The 22,318-nt window shown below is 44.4% G+C and overlaps 1 protein-coding gene across 1 annotated transcript in view; it reads right to left on the bottom strand.

The window, feature by feature from the left end:
* Positions 1-5,813: 5,813 nt before the first annotated feature.
* ZNF541 (zinc finger protein 541) overlaps positions 5,814-22,318 on the bottom strand; it is a 42,447-nt gene continuing 25,942 nt past the window's right edge. Inside the window, exons 12-16 of the mRNA XM_034793138.1 lie at positions 21,848-21,923; positions 21,194-21,282; positions 13,575-13,658; positions 7,964-8,145; positions 5,814-6,790 (exon numbers count right to left, since the gene is read on the bottom strand). Coding sequence (XP_034649029.1) covers positions 6,688-6,790; positions 7,964-8,145; positions 13,575-13,658; positions 21,194-21,282; positions 21,848-21,923 — 534 coding nt within the window. The 3' untranslated portion in view covers positions 5,814-6,687. The remainder of the gene's footprint in view (positions 6,791-7,963; positions 8,146-13,574; positions 13,659-21,193; positions 21,283-21,847; positions 21,924-22,318) is intronic.

Below are 22,318 nucleotides of genomic sequence, written 5' to 3'. Positions count from 1 at the left end.
AGTTAAGGGCCCACAAGGGTACTAGGGCTGCAGAGGGGCGGCCCAGAGATAGGCAGAGGCAGCAGGTCCAACCCCCCTTTGCCGATGATGGTTTACAGACTGCAATCCACCCCAGTGAGCGGGGGCTAGATGGTGACTGGCAGTAGCCACTGAGGCAAGGCGGGGATAGGGGGTTGGGGGTCCCCCTAGGCAGATTGTGGGTTGCTGCAGTGGGTAGAACCCCAACAAAGAGCACTGGGCTCCAGGAGGGACACGGGGGCCAGGGGCAAGCGAGACATCAGCTGGCAGAGGGCGCTCCGGAGCTGGAAAAGAGCTAATTTCCTGGACAACCAGCAGGAGGCGCTGCGCTGGTGAATCTTTGCCCCGCCACATTCATCTTTAACCTTTTTAAAAAAAAATAACACCTTAAATTCTGCAGAAGCTAATGGGCAAACTTCCAGGGAAACCGTCCTACTTGCCAGGGGTGAGTATGTTTGTCAAGCCCTTGACCTGAACATTGCTGCTTTAGTAAGAGGCTCTACAAGAGCATTTTGACTAGTGTGAGGAAGGATTTCCTCATCCAGCCTCGCAAAACAGCCACCAACCCAACAACAAAATCTGTTTTCCAGTTCTCACATAATGATGGGGGGAGAACCCAAGTTTTATTTGACTTGCTGTTCAAGCAAAAGAAATCCAATAACAATTCAACTTTGCAGTTTTGCAAGACTGTATTGCTTCTGCAAACAAAGGGATAGACAAAACCGGTGCAATAATTTACGACCCGCTATGGTGCTTTAAAATATTCTGGGATATTAACAGTGTGACTGCTAGACAGCTGATAAGATTTATGACAGATCAAACAGACGGTTAGTTCCGTTGCCGGATCTTTTGCTGCTCTCATCACTGTAGTATCTGAGTGTCTTCCAGTGATAAAATAAACAAGGGACTGACATGTCATGATGTGTGGCTTTCATTCCATTACTCTCCCCTGGGGGAAAACTGCATGTGACTAAAAATAAAAGGAAGAAAGGCTGATGTGCTATATGTTATTATTTGTGATGGCCGGGTTGAAGAAGTGAGGTTTGCATTTGAATCTGAAAGTGGTGAGGTCTGAAGTAGCTCTGAATTCCTGTGGAGGCAAATTCCACAGCTTTGGATGAGCCCTGAGAACGTTCTGTCTCCTGCACAAATTAGCTTCATCCTTCCAATAGACAATTCCAGGGTTCCAAAGGAGCAGAGTGGTCAGCTGTATTGACCTTTTCTTCCATTTTAATAGCCTAAGCTGATAAAAAAAATTCCTTGGTATCACAGCCGATATGAAGATAACGAGTAAAAAACAAAATTCTGCTACGATTGGCTCTGTTGTGCAATTAAGAAAAACCCTGCTCCATAACTTGCAGTTTCCAATTAACTAATATGTTCAGTTTACCCTTGGGAATGTAAGACCTACAAATTTGTTATTCCCACAGAGGCTATTGGCTGCATGAAGCCCTTTTGTTTTAATCTAGCATTCGCTCTGCCTGAGAGAAGCCAGGCTTTTTATTAAACTCCAAACCGTGTTAGTTTGTCCTTTACCCAGCCTCAGCTCACTGGGCCTGTGACAAGTCTGTAAGGCACTTTAAGATCCAAGCAGCTATAGTAATGATAATGACTTCCCTGTATATTTCACCCACCAATGACTGTATGAAGCTGGCACAGCATATATTTAGGTACACAGATTCACAGACTCCAAGGCCAGAAAGGACCACTGTGATCACCTGGTCTGGCCTCCTGCATAACACAGGCCATAGAACTTCCCCAAAATAATTCCCAGAGCAGATCTTTTATAAAAACATCCCATCTTGATTTAAAAATCAACAGTGATGGAGAATCCACCATGACCCCTTGGTAAGTTGTTCCACTGGTTAATTACTCTGACTGTTAAACATTTACACCTTATTTCCAGTCTGAGTTGTCTCGCTTTAACTAGCAGCCTCTGGATCGTGTTACGCCTTTCTCTGCTAGATTGAAGAGCCCGTTATTAATTATTTGTTCCTCACCTAGGTACTCAGAGATTGTAATCCAGGGCTAATGCGGAGAGTGGACTAGATGGCCCATCTGAGGGAAGGGAGCAGAAGGAGACTCCACCGATTGGAAGGCAAAAGATGCACTGTCCTAGGGATGGGGGTTCCACGACCACCACTCCCAAGAGGAGGAGGAGGGTGGTGGTGGTCGGGGACTCCCTCCTCAGGGGGACTGAGTCATCTATCTGCCGCCCTGACCGGGAAAACCGAGAGGTCTGCTGCTTGCCAGGAGCTAGGATACACGATGTGACGGAGAGACTGCCGAGACTCATCAAGCCCTCGGATCGCTACCCCTTCCTGCTTCTCCACGTGGGCACCAATGATACTGCCAAGAATGACCTTGAGCGGATCACTGCAGACTACGTGGCTCTGGGAAGAAGGATAAAGGAGTTTGAGGCGCAAGTGGTGTTCTCGTCCATCCTCCCTGTGCAAGGAAAAGGCCGGGGTAGAGACCGTCGAATCGTGGAAGTCAACGAATGGCTACGCAGGTGGTGTCGGAGAGAAGGCTTTGGATTCTTCGACCATGGGATGGTGTTCCAAGAAGAAGGAGTGCTAGGCAGAGACGGGCTCCACCTAACGAAGAGAGGGAAGAGCATCTTCGCCAGCAGGCTGGCTAACCTAGTGAGGAGGGCTTTAAACTAGGTTCACCGGGGGAAGGAGACCAAAGCCCTGAGGTAAGTGGGGAAATGGGATCCTGGGAGGAAGCACAAGCAGGAGAGCGCAACAGGAGAGGACTCCTGTCTCATGCTGAGAAAGAGGGACGATCATTGAGTTATCTTAAGTGCCTATACACAAATGCAAGAAGCCTGGGAAACAAGCAGGGAGAACTGGAAGTCCTGGCACAGTCAGGGAACTATGATGTGATTGGAATAACAGAAACTTGGTGGGATAACTCACATGACTGGAGTACTGTCATGGATGGATATAAACTGTTCAGGAAGGACAGGCAGGGCAGAAAAGGTGGGGGAGTTGCGTTGTATGTAAGAGAGGAGTATGACTGCTCAGAGCTCCGGTTTGATACTGCAGAAAAACCTGAGAGTCTCTGGATAAAGTTGAGAAGTGTGAGCAACAAGGGTGATGTCGTGGTTGGAGTCTGCTATAGACCACCAGACCAGGGGGATGAGGTGGACGAGGCTTTCTTCTGGCAACTAGCAGAAGTTGCTAGATCACAGGCCCTGGTTCTCATGGGAGACTTTAATCACCCTGATATCTGCTGGGAGAGCAATACAGCGGTGCACAGGCAATCCAGGAAATTTTTGGAAAGCGTAGGGGACAATTTCCTGGTGCAAGTGCTGGAGGAACCAACTAGGGGCAAAGCTTTTCTTGACCTGCTGCTCACAAACAGGGAAGAACTAGTAGGGGAAGCAAAAGTGGATGGGAACCTGGGAGGCAGTGACCATGAGATGGTCGAGTTCAGGATCCTGACACAAGGAAGAAAGGAGAGCAGCAGAATATGGACCCTGGACTTCAGAAAAGCAGACTTTGACTCCCTCAGGGAACAGATGGGCAGGATCCCCTGGGAGAATAACATGAAGGGCAAAGGGGTCCAGGAGAGCTGGCTGTATTTTAAAGAATCCTTATTGAGGTTGCAGGAACAAACCATCCCGATGTGTAGAAAGAATAGTAAATATGGCAGGCGACCAGCTTGGCTAAACAGTGAAATCCTTGCTGATCTTAAATGCAAAAAAGAGGCTTATAAGAAGTGGAAGATTGGACAAATGACCAGGGAGGAGTATAAAAATATTGCTCAGGCGTGCAGGAGTGAAATCAGGAAGGCCAAATCACACTTGGAGTTGCAGTTAGCAAGAGATGTTAAGAGTAACAAGAAAGGTTTCTTCAGGTATGTTAGCAACAAGAAGAAAATCAAGGAAAGTGTGGGCCCCTTACTGAATGAGGGAGGCAACCTAGTGACCGACGATGTGGAAAAAGCTAATGTACTCAATGATTTTTTTTGCCTCTGTCTTCACGCACAAGGTCAGCTCCCAGATTGCTGCACTGGGCAGTACAGCATGGGGAGAAGGTGACCAGCCCTCTGTGGAGAAAGAAGTGGTTCGGGACTATTTAGAAAAACTGGACGTGCACAAGTCCATGGGGCCGGATGCGCTGCATCCGAGGGTGCTAAAGGAGTTGGCGGGTGAGATTGCAGAGCCATTAGCCATTATTTTTGAAAACTCATGGCGATCGGGGGAGGTCCCAGATGACTGGAAAAAGGCTAATGTAGTGCCCATCTTTAAAAAAGGGAAGAAGGAGGATCCGGGGAACTACAGGCCAGTCAGCCTCACCTCAGTCCCTGGAAAAATTATGGAGCAGGTCCTCAAGGAATCAATTATGAAACATTTAGAGGAGAGGAAAGTGATCAGGAACAGTCAGCATGGATTCACGAAGGGGAAGTCGTGCCTGACTAACCTAATTGCCTTCTATGATGAGATAACTGGCTCTGTGGATGAGGGGAAAGCAGTGGATGTGTTATTTCTTGACTTTAGCAAAGCTTTTGATACGGTCTCCCACAGTATTCTTGCCACCAAGTTAAAGAAGTATGGGCTGGATGAATGGACTGTAAGGTGGATAGAAAGCTGGCTAGATCGTCGGGCTCAACGGGTAGTGATCAATGGCTCCATGTCTAGTTGGCAGCCGGTTTCAAGCGGAGTGCCCCAAGGGTCGGTCCTGGGGCCGGTTTTGTTTAATATCTTTATTAATGATCTGGAGGATGGTGTGGACTGCACTCTCAGCAAGTTTGCAGATGACACTAAACTAGGAGGCGTGGTAGATACACTAGAGGGTAGGGATCGGATACAGAGGGACCTAGACAAATTAGAGGATTGGGCAGAAAAAAACCTGATGAGGTTCAACAAGGACAAGTGCAGAGTCCTGCACTTAGGACGGAAGAATCCCATGCACCGCTACAGACTAGGGACCGAATGGCTAGGTAGCAGTTCTGCTGAAAAGGACCTAGGGGTCACAGTGGACGAGAAGCTGGATATGAGTCAACAGTGTGCTCTTGTTGCCAAGAAGGCTAACGGCATTTTGGGCTGTATAAGTAGGGGCATTGCCAGCAGATCGAGGAACGTGATCGTTCCCCTTTATTCGACATTGGTGAGGCCTCATCTGGAATACTGTGTCCAGTTTTGGGCCCCACACTACAAGAAGGATGTGGAAAAATTGGAAAGAGTCCAGCGGAGGGCAACAAAAATGATTAGGGGTCTGGAGCACATGACTTATGAGGAGAGGCTAAGAGAACTGGGATTGTTTAGTCTCCAGAAGAGAAGAATGAGGGGGGATTTGATAGCAGCCTTCAACTACCTGAAGGGGGGTTCCAAAGAGGATGGAGCTCGGCTGTTCTCAGTGGTGGCAGATGACAGAACAAGGAGCAATGGTCTCAAGTTGCAGTGGGGGAGGTCCAGGTTGGATATCAGGAAAAACTATTTCACTAGGAGGGTGGTGAAACACTGGAATGCGTTACCTAGGGAGGTGGTGGAGTCTCCTTCCTTGGAGGTTTTTAAGGCCCGGCTTGACAAAGCCCTGGCTGGGATGATTTAGCTGGGAATTGGTCCTGCTTTGAGCAGGGGGTTGGACTAGATGACCTCTTGAGGTCCCTTCCAACTCTGATATTCTATGATTCTATGATTCTATGATTCTATCCCTTAACATTCTCTTTGTTAAGTTAAATAAGACTGATTCTTTCAAGTCTAATGTCCGGGTAGAATGCCCTGTTCTGCTCCACCAACATGGTATAACTAGTTTTGAAATAACCATTAAAAGCAGTATAACTTTTACAACTCGAGCTCAAGAGCCCAATTTAATAAGCTATGCAGAGAGCACATACAAAATAACAATGCACAGATCATCACAGGACTACATATTAAATCTGAAATGCTGGGCATGACCATCACGTTTCGGCAAAAAAGATATAAATACAATGGCAATTTCTCATTGATTTTCCTATTTTGACCTTTTCTAACAACAGCAACTCAACCCATAAACTGATGGTAAGAAACAAGGGCTATCCACATCCAACTTTTATTTTTAAATGGAGGCAAGAGGGCTTTTTTTTTTTAATTAAACTAAAGCGGAGATACAGAGCCTCTCATATTTGTACAACAGCTATTTTACAGTCATTAACAACTATATATTTTTTTCAACCATGCATAATTGTAATTTAATGCCAGGCATGCATACTTAATTGAACACACACGTCCTTTCTCTGTTAATGTAAGTAAAGAGCATTTAATGCCTTAATGTTTCTTTATAGTTAAACTTGACGCCAACAATGTTATATTGGTGCTAAACACTAAAAACATCCAAATAGGCTTTGGCATCCTACCGTATACAAACAGTTACAACTCTCCTTTCAGTACCTTCAAGTGGAGGTTTCTTTCCAGCCTCACCAGGTGCTTCTGCACTAGGAAAAACAGTGAGTGTTTTTCTGCAGTGCCAACAATGGTATAAGCTGAAGTGTGGGCTGGGCATACTGTCATGTCGGCTAACCCTGCACAGAGCTGATCAGCAACTGATCAGATGCTAAAAAACATTTACATATTTTCCAAGCTTAGACAAGACTACCACCACTGATACCCTGCGTGGTTTCCCAGTTACCATTGGAGAAGGTCAACGTCTGAGTTAGTTTCTTTCATCTTGGGCTCATTTTTTAATGTTTTATGGGCCACTTAATATTTATCAGCGGCTCCATCTGCTCCTGCACGCGGTGGCATTTCATATGAGCATTCCGACTTTTTATCTTGTCGAACACCCTACAAGTTGACAGAAAACAAGGGCCAGTTATTAGTTTTCTTAACAAGGCTAAATAAAATGGGACTTGCACACAAAAGCTTTCCCCAGATAATGAGCAGAACAGACTCTCTTTATTTTTCCTATTAATTTTTAGGTGTGCGGTGCACATGGACTTGAGGGACCAGCACATGGTGAAGTAAAGGTTAGTACTATGGAAACTTCCCCAGGCAGCTTTGCAATTGCGCCTCAATCCTGACCAAAAGCACTACTTGCTATTCTCCTCCCACAACCAGTTCTGCCAATACACCTCAATCCCTAGCTGTAATACTTTCTCTTCCTTTTCAGTCCCATTCCCACATCTCCTGAACAGGACCTACAAGCCATGTTGCATTGTGGTAAAAGATGCATTTGTTTTGTAGTGAAAACAGATAGGGAAATAGACCTACAAGGAAAAGGGGATGATCACGGATGGATTGGCAACAGCCAAAGGACCTATTTCCTTTTAGTTATATGATTCTCCCACAATATCAATGGCAGCCATGGAGCTAAACTCCCTACATCTCTTTAAAAATCTGAAAAGAACAGGAGTACTTGTGGCAGCTTAGAGACTAACAAATTTATGTACTCCTGTTCTTTTTACGGATACAGACTAATACGGCTGCTACTCTGAAACCTTTAAAAATGTAGGGGTTAGCCTACAGATGAAATCGGATATGAATCTACAGCTTCAGGGTTCATTAATTTAAAGGGACATAAGTAACTTTTGTAAAAAAAAAAAAATCACATTTTTATCTGAAATCATTTTGCCTTTTACAGTTAGAAATAACCCCTAACATTACAACATGAAAGAGATTAGGGGGAAAACAACATTTTCCTCTATTTTTTTTACTTTGTGCACAGTCAGTTTTGTAGTTTCACCTTTGCCAATTTCCCGTTTGTGTGGGTCTTTCATGATGAAATGGGGGAGAAAAAACTATTTTTTAAAAAGTTATACATGGTTGTAAAATCACACAAATTGGCTAGCTGGCTCAGGGAGAAATGCACCATGCATTTAACTCATTTAAAAAAAAATCATTAGATTTTGAAGTAAATGGTGCTCCTTTAATTAAGAATACTTTATTTATAAATACAAACTGAATTAAGCAGACATGTAGAAGTCACTGAACAATGCAAGATTAATAATAAAGCTATACCTTTCACACTCTTTACATGGAAATGCACCCTGATAGTCTGTGCCCCCAGGCTGGTCTGGAGTTCCCCTCTGACTGCAGGCTGGACTGTATGTCTTGTGTGATGCTTTTTTGTAATTCTTTGACTTTATCTTCATGTCTTGTCTAGGCAGATAACCATGCATTTTCCTTGGGCTGCATGCAATCTGCAAATTATGGAATATTTGTTAAAATAGCAATCTTTCCCCCTCAGAAAGGTTTGCATTGTTGTGGTTGGATAGTTAAAAGGAATTGAAATCAAAGAAAATTAACTCTAAACTTTTTAAAAGCTGCATGCGTGTGCTTATACACATGCGCACACACACATACATACTATGATACAGTGCCACCTCTCTCAGATCCTGATTCAGGAAAGCACTTAAGTGCATATTAAGACCCACTGAAGTGAACAGGAAAATGTATCCATGCTTACCTGAAAATTTCCTTTCACTGAATAATCTGTTCATTCTAACAGATCCATTACAATGGGTGCTTCAACCTGCTTGCAGGTGGGAGGCAGAACCAGACCTGTCAGTCCCTGGCAGCTGGGAAATGCCCCAAATCCAGCTGAAATAGCTTTCACAGCCAGGATAATGCAAATCTAGTTTCTTAAATTACAGACTATGTTAAATATACTTGGAGGAAAAAGCATAACAATTTCTCCTACTGCAAAGGATAGTAAATTCCACCTATTGACAACAAACCCAAATCACTGGACATCCATTTCCATCTCTATTCCGGACCATCTGTTGTCTCCAGGGTGGCCGGATCTGCAGACCTTATCATTTGAAGAAAGAAAATTTTCAGGTAACCATGGATAAATTTTCCGATTCTTCTTCATGCTAAGGTCCACAGATCTGTTACAACGGATTTTCATAACAGTGTGCCTCCAAGATAGGAAGCAGGATCATTCTTGAAATGTGGACATCTGCTACTAAGTACATTATATATAAATATCTCCTCCATCATCCTCTGGCACTGAGGTGTGGAGAAGACTTCTCCCAGAAGAAAGGAAATGTCACTGAGTAAGACTGGATGACCAATATGCAGAACTTGATGAATTAATGGTTGTCCAGTAGATCTCAGAACAGGAGATATGATTACTCTGTCCTGAGACTGTCCATGTCCCTAAGGATTTGACTCTAATGCTTGACTGAAGGTGGCATATTTCTTGAATTTACTTAGAGAATGAAAGTTCTAACAGTTCTGAGGACTACCGGTCTGAATGAAAGGTATGATACTAGGTCTGGTTAGAGTAAGCTTCCAACTTCAAATGAAAAACTCAATCTCATTGGAGAAAGTGGCCATCATGAGGCTTACACTAATGGATAGGAAGAATAATGACACCTGCAAAAGGGTGATTCCATCTAGGTAGTGCTGTAAGGCACAGAATGAGGTTCAAAGGTTGAGCGATATCACCTTGCAGCATTGGAATAAAGTTGATGCCCTAAGGAAGCATTTAATGTTGGTATTTGTACGTAACTTCCTTTTCTTCAACGTGCTGAAAACATTATACTACAGAGATTTGACCTTTTTCTTGAGCACTCTTGCGCATCTACAAGAAAGCCCTCCTGGGGTAGGGCTACCCAAGGCTGTGTTTCACTGGTTTAACATGGTAAACTGTGGACTTTCCAACAATCAGTAGACTAAGTTCAATTTGTTGACTTCTCTTTTGGAGTCCATGAGCACAATAATCACTTCATCCAGCTATTCATTTTAAACCATGCCTAGAAGGATCAACCCACGCCTACGGCCAGGTCATTTCCACTCTGATCTGCCCTGTGGCATTCCACGAAGGTGACAGAAGGAAACAATGCTGATTTCATTATTAATTTATTTCCCCTTGAGAATTTGTCCCCAGGATCCTGCTTCAGAGGAGGAAGCAAAATTGGGCTTAGAGATTGCTTTGAAAATATTTCCAGTGGCTAGCGATTTCTCTGGCCTCAAAGAGGCCGAGTCTATTTGTCTCTCCTTCCCCACATGGCTTCTCAGGAAGGCACTGGCCTGCAGCTCAAGGATGGACTCCCCAGCAGCCTCTCTCTGTTGCATGGGATCCACATGGGCAAGATAGGTCTGTGTTTCTCCTGCAGGCCTCAGCCTGGGATATGAGATTGGATCCTCAGTGGACAGGAGGGAGGAAGCATTAAAGAGAAGGGCAGCAGGAGGAGGGAGCTGGGCCCAAAGGTCCCATATAGAGCTCTCTGGTGCTAGTAGCTTCTGTGCTGTGTCTGGTGCCCTCCATCAGTGACCCATGGGGAAGCGAGGGTGCAGCTGAGCTCGCCAGTCAGAGACTTGGCTGCTGGTTCGGGCTATAGGAATTCAGAGGAACTCAGAGGTAATCTTCACTTGGCACCGCACGAGCTCTCCAGAGAGATGCTTGATAAGTGGAGAAGCAAGAGACATGGACCCTTCCTCTGGCTTTTCTGGGCCTAACTCCCTCTCTGAAGCCTCCAGGGAACCAATGCCCCAGTGGGGGGAGTAGAGCTGAGACGGACAGTTTCTCCCCAAAATCCAATGCAGCCCTGGGACATGGCTGGGAATTACACAGACACATTATTAAGCCCAATTGTTGGTCTTAAAAATTTGAACTGAAGTTTGGAATTTCCCTCAGCAAAGCTGCAGCAGGGAGGCCAGGGGAGCCGCAGGCCAGTGGCAGGGAACAGAAAAAACTGGAGAGAACTTGAGGAGGTGAGCCATTGCCCTGCTGCCAGGGACTGGCAGGCTTGGTTCTGCCACCCAGCTGCAAGCAGGCTGAAGTGCTCATTGTAATGGATCTGTGGCCGTTAGCACCAAGAAGAATGGGCCTGGTTCTTGTTTACATCAGAAGCTCTTTACACAGCTCTGAACTTTAAAGGGGCCATGGTGTAACTGAGAATCAGGCTCAATGGGACTTAGGCCTGTTTAAAGTTAAGCTTATGCTTAAGTGCCTTCCTGAACATCGACGGACGCAGACATGTACTTAAGGGTTTTCCCGACCTGGGGCCTAAAGTCTTGTCTACACTAATTTTTTTTGCCACCGCTGCCTGTGACAGCCCAGCTCCACCACTGCTAACAATGGCAGGAGTGCTCGTGTATTCAAGGCACTGCCAGCCACCGACATTTTACGCATCATGTCATGTAAACCTGCTTTGAGCAGGGTCAGACAACAATGCCATACATGGAGCCCTGTCTATACTAGTGCTCCCACTGTGGCTAACGCCAGTAGAGCTGACCCTGTGATAGCAGCTGAGAAACTGATGTCAAAAAACCCTAGTTCAGACACCTCTAAAATGCCCAGGCTGCTAGAGTACATCAAACCCAGAACAATACTACCCTCCTCCTGACCTACAATTTAAAGGCCTGGTCCTGCAAGGCTTTGAGTGTCTTCTGCAAGGTTTAAAGAACACTTAATTCTCACTGAAGTCCATAGGAGGTGAAGGGGGCTCAGCATGGTGTAGGATTGGACCCTATAGCATTAAAATTTCCCGCCATTCAGTATCTCAGTGAAACCTTGTTTATCCAATGTGTCTCAGAGATATCAAAAACACTGATAAAAAAGGGGAGTGTGCAAGAGGAGCGCAACCGTGATTTGGATAAGGGAATTTTTCATTAGTTTGGTATGATTCTCACACACACAGACACACACACACTCACACACACCATTGGAGCCAAAAGGCATTGATGTCAAAGTGGGTCTTTGCATTAACTTCAAATGGCTCTGGATTAGGCCCACCCTCCTGACCAGCTATCATGGTGATAGGTTAAGGTTAGTGGGCACAATTCTCTGCTGGTGCAAACTGGCAGAGCTCCACTGAGTTCAAAGGAACTGTGCTAATCTACACCAACAAAGAATATGATGCCAAGTCTTCTGATGCCTGCTTCAACAGGATAAAGGAACCATTTCTGTATTTAATATTTAGAGTTTTAGGATTCCATAGGCTCCATATGACCCTTCAGATTATCATTTGCTTGGTGTGAAGATACTATAGTTTAATCATTCCCACAGACTCTTGTTTTCTGCTGCTATCTTGCTTCTAGGGCTGGTATTCATAAAGCATTGACACCAGTGCTGAAAGCATAAATTCCGTCTTACTTCCTTACTAAAGGCACAGGAACCAACTTAAAAGGAACTCTTGTTAAACAAATAGTCCTGTTAAAGACTACATTTTCCATGCACCAAGCTAACATACACACTCACACTGATGTGAATATATTTATAGCAAACATGAATTTGCCTAGTGAACTCTTTTGAACAGTGAATACCGAATAAAAAATAACTCCTGTAAATGAACTGGGAAAAAAAAAAAGCACAGATCTAGTAAATGATTACAAGTTATGTGTGCTATCATATTAGGTGAAATTGTGTAGCCCAACTGTGTACGCACCATTGCGTAATCGGGCCTGCCAGGAGTGAGGCTGGTCCTTCACCTCCTATTACCGGGTCCTCAAGGAAGAATGTGAGTATGTTAGGTTAAGGTACTTATAATAGAAATGTTGCCATCAGGAGTTTTGGAATTCTTTTACTGTTTTGCAGTTATAAGTTTCATTTCATTTCTTATTTTTATGTTAATGTCAATAAAGATTTTATCAATTTGGTATTATCCTCAGTGTACATGTTCTTGCCAATCACCCCGAGAGTCCTCTCCCGATATAGAACTCTCTGAGTTCTTGAACTCTGTAGTCTGAATTGGGTAAGAACCTATAAATCTTCTGGTCGGATGCGATCAGTGGCAAGCCATAACAACTAACCCATCAAATTCAGGTCTGCAAAGTCCTCAAATGAAAAACCTGTTAAATGGCCATAGAGCTACAAAAATAATAAACATTTGGGGTCAGATTTTTAAGGATATTTAGGTACTTATTTGAATTTTCAAAAGCATCTAGGGACCTACTACCCACTGAAATTAATGGGTACAGGTGCTTTTGAAAATTCAAATAGGCACTTAAATACCTTTTAAAATCTGGCCCCTGGTGCACTGAAGCTATGTGCTCATCAAGTTTCTGCTGCAAAAATCTTTCTGATAAATCTTATTCCCCACTTGCTGCTGTGAAACAGTTCAGCGGTGCAAGGGCCCTGTGTCATGTACTTAGCAGTTGTTGTTGGGTTTTTTTTGCAGAATACTGGCACGTCAAAGATGGCACTGCCACATCAGCAACAACAAGTTTAATGCTGACAGCATTACTAACAAGGAGCTAGGGATTATTTTAGATGGTTCATTAGGAGCTAAGAGTAATCTTAATTTTCTTGTTTTAATTAGCAATGGTGTCATGTCAAGAGCAAATATTGTTACATAACTTCCCTGCGAGAGTAATGGGAAATGTTAGGCATGGTATAACATGCTAACTATTGAACAGGGTTTGTTTGAGATTTTTTTGCAATATTATTGGGTAGGTCTCTGCAAGTTAAACAAGGTAGCAACAGAATATTAAATAGGAAGGTGTTTCCTGGAGGGAGCTTGCTGCACACATGAACTCCACATCTCCTAAGGCAATGGAAGATCTTTAAATTAAAGAGCTGAATCTCAGACAGATTCCCCAAGCAGTCTTTTTCTACCTTTTCTTCTGTCTTTTCTACCTCATCCTTCTCTCTTCCGTGAACCTTTTTTCTATCACTTACTTTTGGTCGACTGAAGTCAAATTTTATTATTTTTTTCCAGATATAGTAATATTCAACACACTGGGACACATTCTTAGTCTGAATCTATTGGGAAAAAACAGAAGTAATCCACCATTAATATATCAGAAGTAATATAGTTATTTCTGCAAAACACAATACAAAAACGGTGTCTGTGGGGGATTTTTTTCATTCCCACCAACAATGGGTGTTCAGAAATTAGGGGGGGAGGGATAGCTCAGTGGTTTGAGCATTGACCTGCTAAACCCAGGACATGTTTGTAAAGTGCTCTGAGAGCCTTTAATACAATACCACACTGCTACAGCTGCGATAAGCAGCGGGCCCTGAGCTGGATTCCTCTCATTATAAAAGAGAGGAGGCTGCTGACACAGCATTCCCCTGGAAGGGCTCTGGGAGCAGTTTCCCACCTGGGTTGATTTGGTGACTTCCCTGGCAGGCTGAAAAAGGTGTGTGTTTGATAGGGGTTTTGGAGAAGGTTCAGAGTAAGCTTCCCAGAATGATGAATAGCTGGAATGGATATTTGGTAAGAGGCTGGCTAAGTTCCTGTTTGAATAATTATTTTAATGCTGCTGGAATTTTCTTGTAATACTACTTATGCATTAGAGCAACCTGTGCCTTCTATAGGCATCATTTTAAAGAAAGAAAGAAAGAAAGAGTGTTTGAATTCTAATGCACAGAGGATTTGAAATATAAGAGACACTGTAAATTGGTTAAGCAGAAAATTTGATTGTCCCTGATAAGGAATGCTTTTTAAAAATACAATAGTTAAACTCTTTATAGAAATCATATAAATCACAGAAATGCAGGATGGGACGGGACCTCGCTAGGTCATCTAGTCCAGTCCAATGCACTGAGGCTGGTAAGTATTATCTGGACCCTCCCTGACTGATGTTTGTGTAACCTGTTCTTAAAAACTTCAAATGACAGCGATTCCACAACCTCTCCAAGTAATTTGTTCCAGTGCTTAACTACCCTAACAGTAGGAATTTTTTCCTAATGTCTAACCTAAATCTCCTTTGCTGCCATTTAAGCCCATTACATCTTGTCATGTCCTCAGTGGATAAGGAAAACAATTGATCACCTGCCTTATTACTACTTTAAGATAGTTATCAAGTCCCGCACAGTCCTCTCTTCTGCAGACTAAACAAACCCAGTTTTTTCAATCTTTCCTTGTCAGTCATGTTTTCTAGACCTTTAATCATTTTTGTTGCTCTCCTCTGGACTTTCTCTAATTTGTCCACATCATTCCTGGTATGTGCTGTTCAGAACTGGACAGAGTACTCCAGTTGAGGCCTTATCAGCATTGAGGAGAGCAGAATAATTACTTCTCGAGTCTTGTTTACAACACTCCTGCTAATACATTCCAGAATGCTGTTTGCTTTTTTTGCAACAGTATTATATTGTTGACTCTCTATTTAGTTTGTGATCCACTATAACCCGCAGATACTTTCCTGCAGTACTCCTTCCTAGGCAGTCATTTCCTATTTTGTATTTGTGCAATTGATTAATCCTTCCTAACTGTAGTACTTTGCATTTGTCTTTATTGAATTTCATCCTATTTATTTCAAACCATTTCTCCAGTTTGTCAAGATCATTTTGCTACTCCTATCCTCCAAAGGGCTTGCAACCCCTCCCGGCTTGGTATCATCTGCAAATTTTATAAGTGTACTCCCTATGCCATTATCCAAATCATTTATGAAAATACTGAATAGAACCAGACCCAGGACAGATCCACAGACGCCAACTTTCCCCCTGCCCCCGCCCCGACTCCACCCTTTCCCCGCCCCTGCTCCGCCCCCGTTCCAATCCCTTCCCCAAAGTCCCCGCCCCGGCCCCACCTCTTCCCCGAGTGCGCCGCGTTCCCCCTCCTCCCTCCCAGCGCTTGCCACGCGAAACAGCTGTTTCGTGGCTCAAGTGCTGGGAGCTAGGTGGGAAAAGCAGGCACGTGGCGTGCTCAGGGGAGGAGGCGGAGCAGAGGCGGAAGTGAGCTGGGGCGGCAGGGCGGGGAGCTGCACCCACCAATTTTTCCCCCATGGCTGCTCCAGCCCCGGCGCCTATGGACAGATCCCTGTGCATCACGTAACGTGCAGTATGCAAGTCACGGTAACAGAATGCACATGGGAGAAGGGTGCCCTATTTCAAAGCATATCCCTGCAAACACTACAGTGGTTTGCTGCAAACTGAGGGTGTAGCATTCTTGGAAGGTATCCCATGTTCCTTTGTTTTGCTGTCGAGCAGTGTGCATTCTGGGATTTTTCTCGCTGTGCATTGTGGGATGCATAGCGGAAACCAGATGAGTTCAAATTTTTACAAAATCCCATGATTCATCTGTCTCTGCCCTGTGCTTCCTTTGTGGATGGGCTAGCATCAGTTCTGAATTGCTGTTAGCCAGAATGGACACATCAATGCTCCGCGCTGCTATCCTGGCAACCTCAAATAGGCAGAGGCTGCTTGTGTGCTCAGCACACAAAACTGGATGAACTGGCTTTGGACTTTGCTTGCCTCAACACTGAGCAGATGATGTGGCAGCTGCAGCAGCTTCTCCAGCAGCAGGAGGGTCTTCAGTGGTGGGGAACTGGGACGTGGATGAGAAAGAAAAGGAAGACACCTGGCAAGTGACAGAAAAGGACTGGTTCTTGGAGCAGTTTCACAGCATCTAGCGCTGTTTCTGGGCTCAGGAAACAAGCACAGATTGGTGGGAAAGGATTGTTCTGCACACCTGGGATGACCAGCAGTGACGAGAGAATTTCAGGTTGGGGAAGGCAGCCTTTTTGGAGATATGTGCTGAACTAACGATGGAGCTGCAGCGGCAGTGTACCAACATGTGATGCCCCATACTTGCGGATAAGCAGGTCACCAAGGCCATCTGGAAGCTGACCACCCCCAAATGCTACTGGTCCGCAGCTAATCAATTCAGTGTGGAGAGATCCACCATCAGGCTCATTATCATGAAGGTGTGTGATGCCATGGAAGAGGTACTATTGCACCGAGTAATAAAGCTTGGTAATGCTCAGGAGGTTATCGATGGCTTTGTACATATGGGATCCCCAAACGGTAGTGGGGCAACTGATGGGACCTGTGTGCCTATTGTTTGCCCCTCACACCAGGGCTTGGTGCTGACAAACAGAAGGAGTGTCATGGAGACATACCCCTAAGGGCTTGTTAACCACTCTGTCAGGTTTACAAACCTAAATGCCAGGTGGTTTGGAAGGGCCCACGATTCCAGGATCTTTCGGAACTCAGCTCTATTTAACTCAATGGAAAAAGGACTGTTTGCCCACGGAAACCCTATGGACATTAATGGTGTGGATGTTACTCCAGTTATCTTGGGAGACTCAGCTAATCCTCTGCTTCCCTGGTTAATGAAGCCGTTCACAGGCTGCTTGAACAGAAGGAAGGAACTATTTAACTACCACCACAGTAGTTACAGGATGGCAGTGGAGTGTGCATTCGGCCGTCTGAAAGGGAGATGGCACTGTTTGTTGAATAGGTTGGAAGCAACAGAAAAAAGCATCCTAAAGATTACAGCAGCAAGTTGTATTTTGCACTATATTTGTGAGAGTAAGGGAGAAAGCCTTAGTGATGGCTGGGAGGTTTAGGTGCAAAGACTTACTCAGCAGTTTGAGCAGTCAGGGAGGTATCCACTAGAAAACACAAATATCCAGGCAACATTGTCTGGGATGCCTTTTGTTCTTATTTTAAGTCTCAGGCCTGAAATTGTGCAGCTGTATATCCAGCTGTTAACCCACGGGGGGCGGGAAAGTGTTGGAAGCTTTTCGTGCGTGCAGTGTTGTTTATGGGCAGCGGAAGTGCAACCCTGTGGCAATCCCTATTTAAACGGGTCTCTTTGCCTCCATGTGTATGTAAAAACCTAAGAATAAGTGCAAAGAATGATTTTCTATGTGAAATGAGCTGTCAACTCCTTATGAATGAAGTTTTCAAGGTTTTTATTATTTCACCTACTATGTAATAAACAGAAAATACATCTTGAAGTGAAATGGTACTGAAAAATGTTTTTAATTATGAAACAATATATTAAAACCCATTCTATTACCTAATTACAAAGAACCCTTTCTTTTAAATAGCAGCAAAACAAAACAGCACAGCACAAACGGACAGGGCAAGACACAACACATGCAGCGCAGGGGCTTAAAGTCACAGGCAAGTATTTGCCTTTGCTCTAGCTCTTCTTCTTGTTCCTAGGACTTCTGGTATTGAGTGGCAAGGCTTGAAGTTACCGGGGCAATCGAGAGCTCAAAAGGGCCGGTGTCCCAGCTGGCACTGTTCTCAGTTCCGTGAGCTTGCGTCTGTGAAGAGAATGGCCTATGGGAGCCCTGCTGTAGGAGTTAATGTGGTTCCCAGCAGGGGCTGCATAACATGGCTGGGTGTTGGTTTACAGTACTGCACTGCCAGCTGCCCTAAGAGTGACATGTGCTGCAGCAGGGCATTTCGGCTTTGTGTTGCCTCCAGGAGTTGCTTCTCCATCTCCCTGTCTTTTTCCATACTGGTTTTGTCCATGCCAGTGAGATCCCTGGCAACTACCATGCTGCCTTTGGCCACTTCAACAATCTCCCTGTAGAGCAGCTTGTCTGATTCTCTCTCCAGCCTCAAATGCTGCCTCCACCTCTCCGCTATTTTAAATGATGTGTGCGAATATTTCATCTTGAGTTTTCCGTTTTCTCTCCCACCGGTTAGCCAACTGCTCAGCCATTGGTAAAAGCCCTTCTCCTTGAGGGTCTGTCCAGTGCACATGCAATGGTTGTGGGAGTTAACAAATTCACAAGCAATTACTGTTCATATTCCAGTGAGGCTGTGATAGCATTTTTCTTATTTATGCATATCTGGCTTTCCCTCCCTGAAATTCTCCCATTCTCAGGAGAACCTCAGCCATGGTAAGTGGTGTGTGTAATGGCATTTTTGTCTGTGCAATATATGCTGTTTGACTGTGCCTTGGACGCCGGCCAGCAGGAGAGAGGGAGCTGAGGTTAGGAATGATGTTTCCAGTCTGGCTTTGGAGTTCTGCTGTGCCTTGGTGTTGCTTATATAGTGCTGTAAGGGAGAGTGGGTCGAATCTGGGGGTGAGCTGGATAGTAATACCCTCTACCTCCCCTTTAGGCTGTCCTGACTCTGGATGACCCGAGGCAGGTGACGAGGAGGCAGAGAATGGACTTACTCAAAAAGACAAAGGGCACACCAGTGAGATGCGCAGTCAAGTTATTCACCAAGATGGTCCCCCGGAAGTGCTGCAGGAGCGAAAGGGAATCGCAAACTATACCAGGAATAGTGCAGCTTTTCCTCATAATCTACAAACAACAACTGAGCAATTTCTCACTCGTACATTTTGCTTTATCTCCCCTGTATGGGGAGACATGGTGAAAGAGCAGAGAAAAACTGATAGGGTTCTGCAATGATTGCCTGAAGCATTTGCTTTTACCAATCTAGCTCTATGTAAGCCTGTGAAAAGCTGTTAAGAGTTTTGCTATCCTCACAGCAAAGCTTTTTTACTGTAAGAATGTGTGTTACAAGGCATTTATACCTCAGCAGGGAATTGTACTCTTTGTAGCTTTATGGGCATGCAATGTGCATGTCTACCCCATACAAAGTGAAAACGCTAACCAACTGCGTTTCCTGTAACCACTGTCTCAATTAACTTTTGCAATTTGGACAAAAGAATGTTTTCATTATTTGATTCTGCCGTGGGAGGTGGGTGGCGTGGAGGCTGAAGCTGCACCATGCTGTCAATCACCATTTTGAGCTGGAGAATGGGGTTGGGGGGGGTCACTGGTATGGACAGCCGAGGGATGGGCATGTACCTTCCACAGCATGGGCCTGAAAATGGTTGGTAGTCGGGGTTTCAGCATGAGATAAGAGATCAACTGCCCAGCCGGAGTCACCGCCATTTTGGTAAGGCATATGGGGGAGGGTAGATAGCATGGGCTGATGGAGGGAGCAGGGATCTGGGACTCACATCCACCTCCAATAGCTGCAGCCATGGGGCACCCAGAACAGAAGCTGGCACAGCAGTATAGCTTAACAATACTACATTAAAACGTATATATTAAATTATTAGTAATTTTTAAAAACCATACATGCAAGCTTCCCTCCATAGGATCAACCTCCTCCGTCCCGGTCTGGGTTGCATGGCTGGTGGCAGCAAGGCCTGATTCAAGCTTGCTTTTTATCTGGCTGGCATCAGGGTGTGAGTCTTGAAGGGACCCTGGCTTTCCAGGGAGATCTCTTCACTGGCCTCCTCATGCTCATTTTCCCATGCCTCTTGTTGATCTTGCCAGTCATCCTCGGAGAGGGGTGGGAGGGAGAAAGCAGGCAGCAGCATCCACAGACTGCATGAGTTGGGTGGTCATATAGTTATGTAAAATCCTGTCCAGCGCCTCAAAAACTGGACAAGTTACATGTCCCCTGCCAGACTTTTTCCTTTATTGGGCCAACTTTTGTTGGTGAGAGAGACAAGCTTTCGAGCTGACACAAAGCTCTTCTAAGCTGGTCTCTCTCACCAACAGAAGTTGTTCAATAAAAGATATTGCCTCACTCACCTTGTCTCTCTAATATCCTGGGATTAACATGGCTATAACACTGCATATAACAGATATCTTCCTGTCAACTCTCGTTTTAGCATAGGTCCTCCTGACCTGTTTGCTCTTTATCTGGTACTTTTTGTCATCATGGTCATGGCCTAGCAATGTCGACAAGATCTTTATTCTGGTGGCTGCCCATATGAGCTTCCTGCATTGATGCTTCTCCCCAGATGGCGATGAAGTGAGGTCTCAGCTCAGCTCCAAGCAACTGCTCGAGGCATGTTGTAAGGATTCTGGAGTATTATTGCAGCTACTGTGATACAGTGGAGTCGCATCATAGGTGCATTTAACTTACGCAATTTTAACTATACGCGCTTGGCAAAACAAAAACAAAAAGAGAAAAATAACAATTTAAATACTATACCTGTAGTGCGGGCGATTCCGCCCGCCATTCCACTCAATGTGCGTTTGACTATACGCGATTTTCGCCTTACGCGCTGACTTCAGAACCTAACCCCTGCGTAAGATATACTCAAATCCAGGTGCAAAAGGACAAAATCTGGCACCTTTCCAGTTTATAAACGGGAGGGAACATCTGACCCAACTGACCCCAGAGTTGGGGAGAGCACAGAGGTAAACTGATAGGTCAATAATGGCCGCTTGTGTGGGATATCTGTTGGAAGACTGCCAAAGTAGTCAATATATCAGACAAACTCAAATTGCAGCAAAGTTATTTCACTTTGAAAAAGGACTTCAGAGTTCACGATAAACGCATCCCTGTGCTACGTTGTGTGTACACAAGGATTTTCAAACCAGATTAATTTGACTTAATCCAGTTTAAATTACCTGTGTAGACAAGTCCTTAGCCTAGTCTCTTTGAACCCCTCAGACAAACAAATTTAATCTATAACTCTTTTTTTTTCTCATTTGCTTCTGATTCTTTTTGGGAAACATCAAAAACACTTCAGAAACATTTTAGCTTTGAGAAAGAGACTACAAATAACTCCTTTAATTAATTCTCGAAGGAGCTTTAGCAATCTGAAAAAACCCTCTGCCTAGAGGTCTTACCTTCTTCTGTATCAGGTAAAAATCTTTCTTATGTAGGCAAAAAGCCTTTTTAAACAACTGCTTCTCAATAGGTGTCCAAACATCTGAACCTAATGGTAATAAGATGCAAATTATTAGATCACATAGCATGCTTAATGGACCATCACACTTACAAAATTAAAACACTTGATTATTCATGTATACATTTTTCTCTCTCAGGGAAACTTAATTCCAATCTACCAAAAACAGTAATCAGTACTATGTTAGAAAAGTCTGAAAAACTCAAATTACTACTGGCACAGGAAATACCACATACTATAAAACATATGCACCATTGAAAAGAACACCACACAATAGCAAGCATCTGTCATTGCCATGTTTCAGCATACTTCTCCCATTGGGTGTCACTGCAGGGCAGTGCATGCTAAAGAGTCATGCTGTCACAAGGGAACCATGGAGCTGAACATAAAAAAACAGTGTAAACAATATTAAAATTGACAAGGTGATCGCCTTTTCTAGCACCACAGGGCAAGAATCTCTTGTTTATAGTTTTTAAAGTGCCTGTATTTTTTAAAGCAGAAAATTAAAGGCAAATCACAGTGTTATCCAATTATTGCATGTCTATTAGCATCCCAGTTCACTGGTCCCGAACTACAGGTTTTGTTTTTAATTTACCTGCATAACGATAGTCAGCAAGCGGGTGGGATGGAGCTTTCTGAGGTCCTCTAAACAGCAGCATCTCTAGGGCCTCCTGCAACAATTTAATCCACAAAGTAATCAGAGCCCTCAAAAGAGAAGCAGGGAGGTAAAGTCTGCTCTCAGCTATGCTGATGTAAATCCACTGATTTTAGTGATTCATGCCAGCATCCCTGAGAGAAGAATTTGCTCATGTTGGCAATGCTAATGTAATATAATGCTCTCTAAGGGTCTGATCCAAATCCCACTGAAGTCCATGGGAGTCTTTCCACAGATTTCAATGGCTTTAGATCAGGCCTCAAGTGTTTTAAGAAAAAACACATATTGTGCAAACATCTTGTGCAGAAAAGTAGCAGCGTCCTGCCACATTAGAGTAGTTATTTGTCCTGTGCTTCAATCATTTTGTGCCACCTATGCCAGCGCATAGCAGTTACACTGCAACCATAAGAC

Source organism: Trachemys scripta, chromosome 16 (genome assembly GCF_013100865.1).
Source record: "Trachemys scripta elegans isolate TJP31775 chromosome 16, CAS_Tse_1.0, whole genome shotgun sequence".
In the NCBI taxonomy this organism is placed as follows: Eukaryota; Metazoa; Chordata; order Testudines; family Emydidae; genus Trachemys; species Trachemys scripta.
This window is presented reverse-complemented; position numbering and strand designations above follow the sequence as displayed.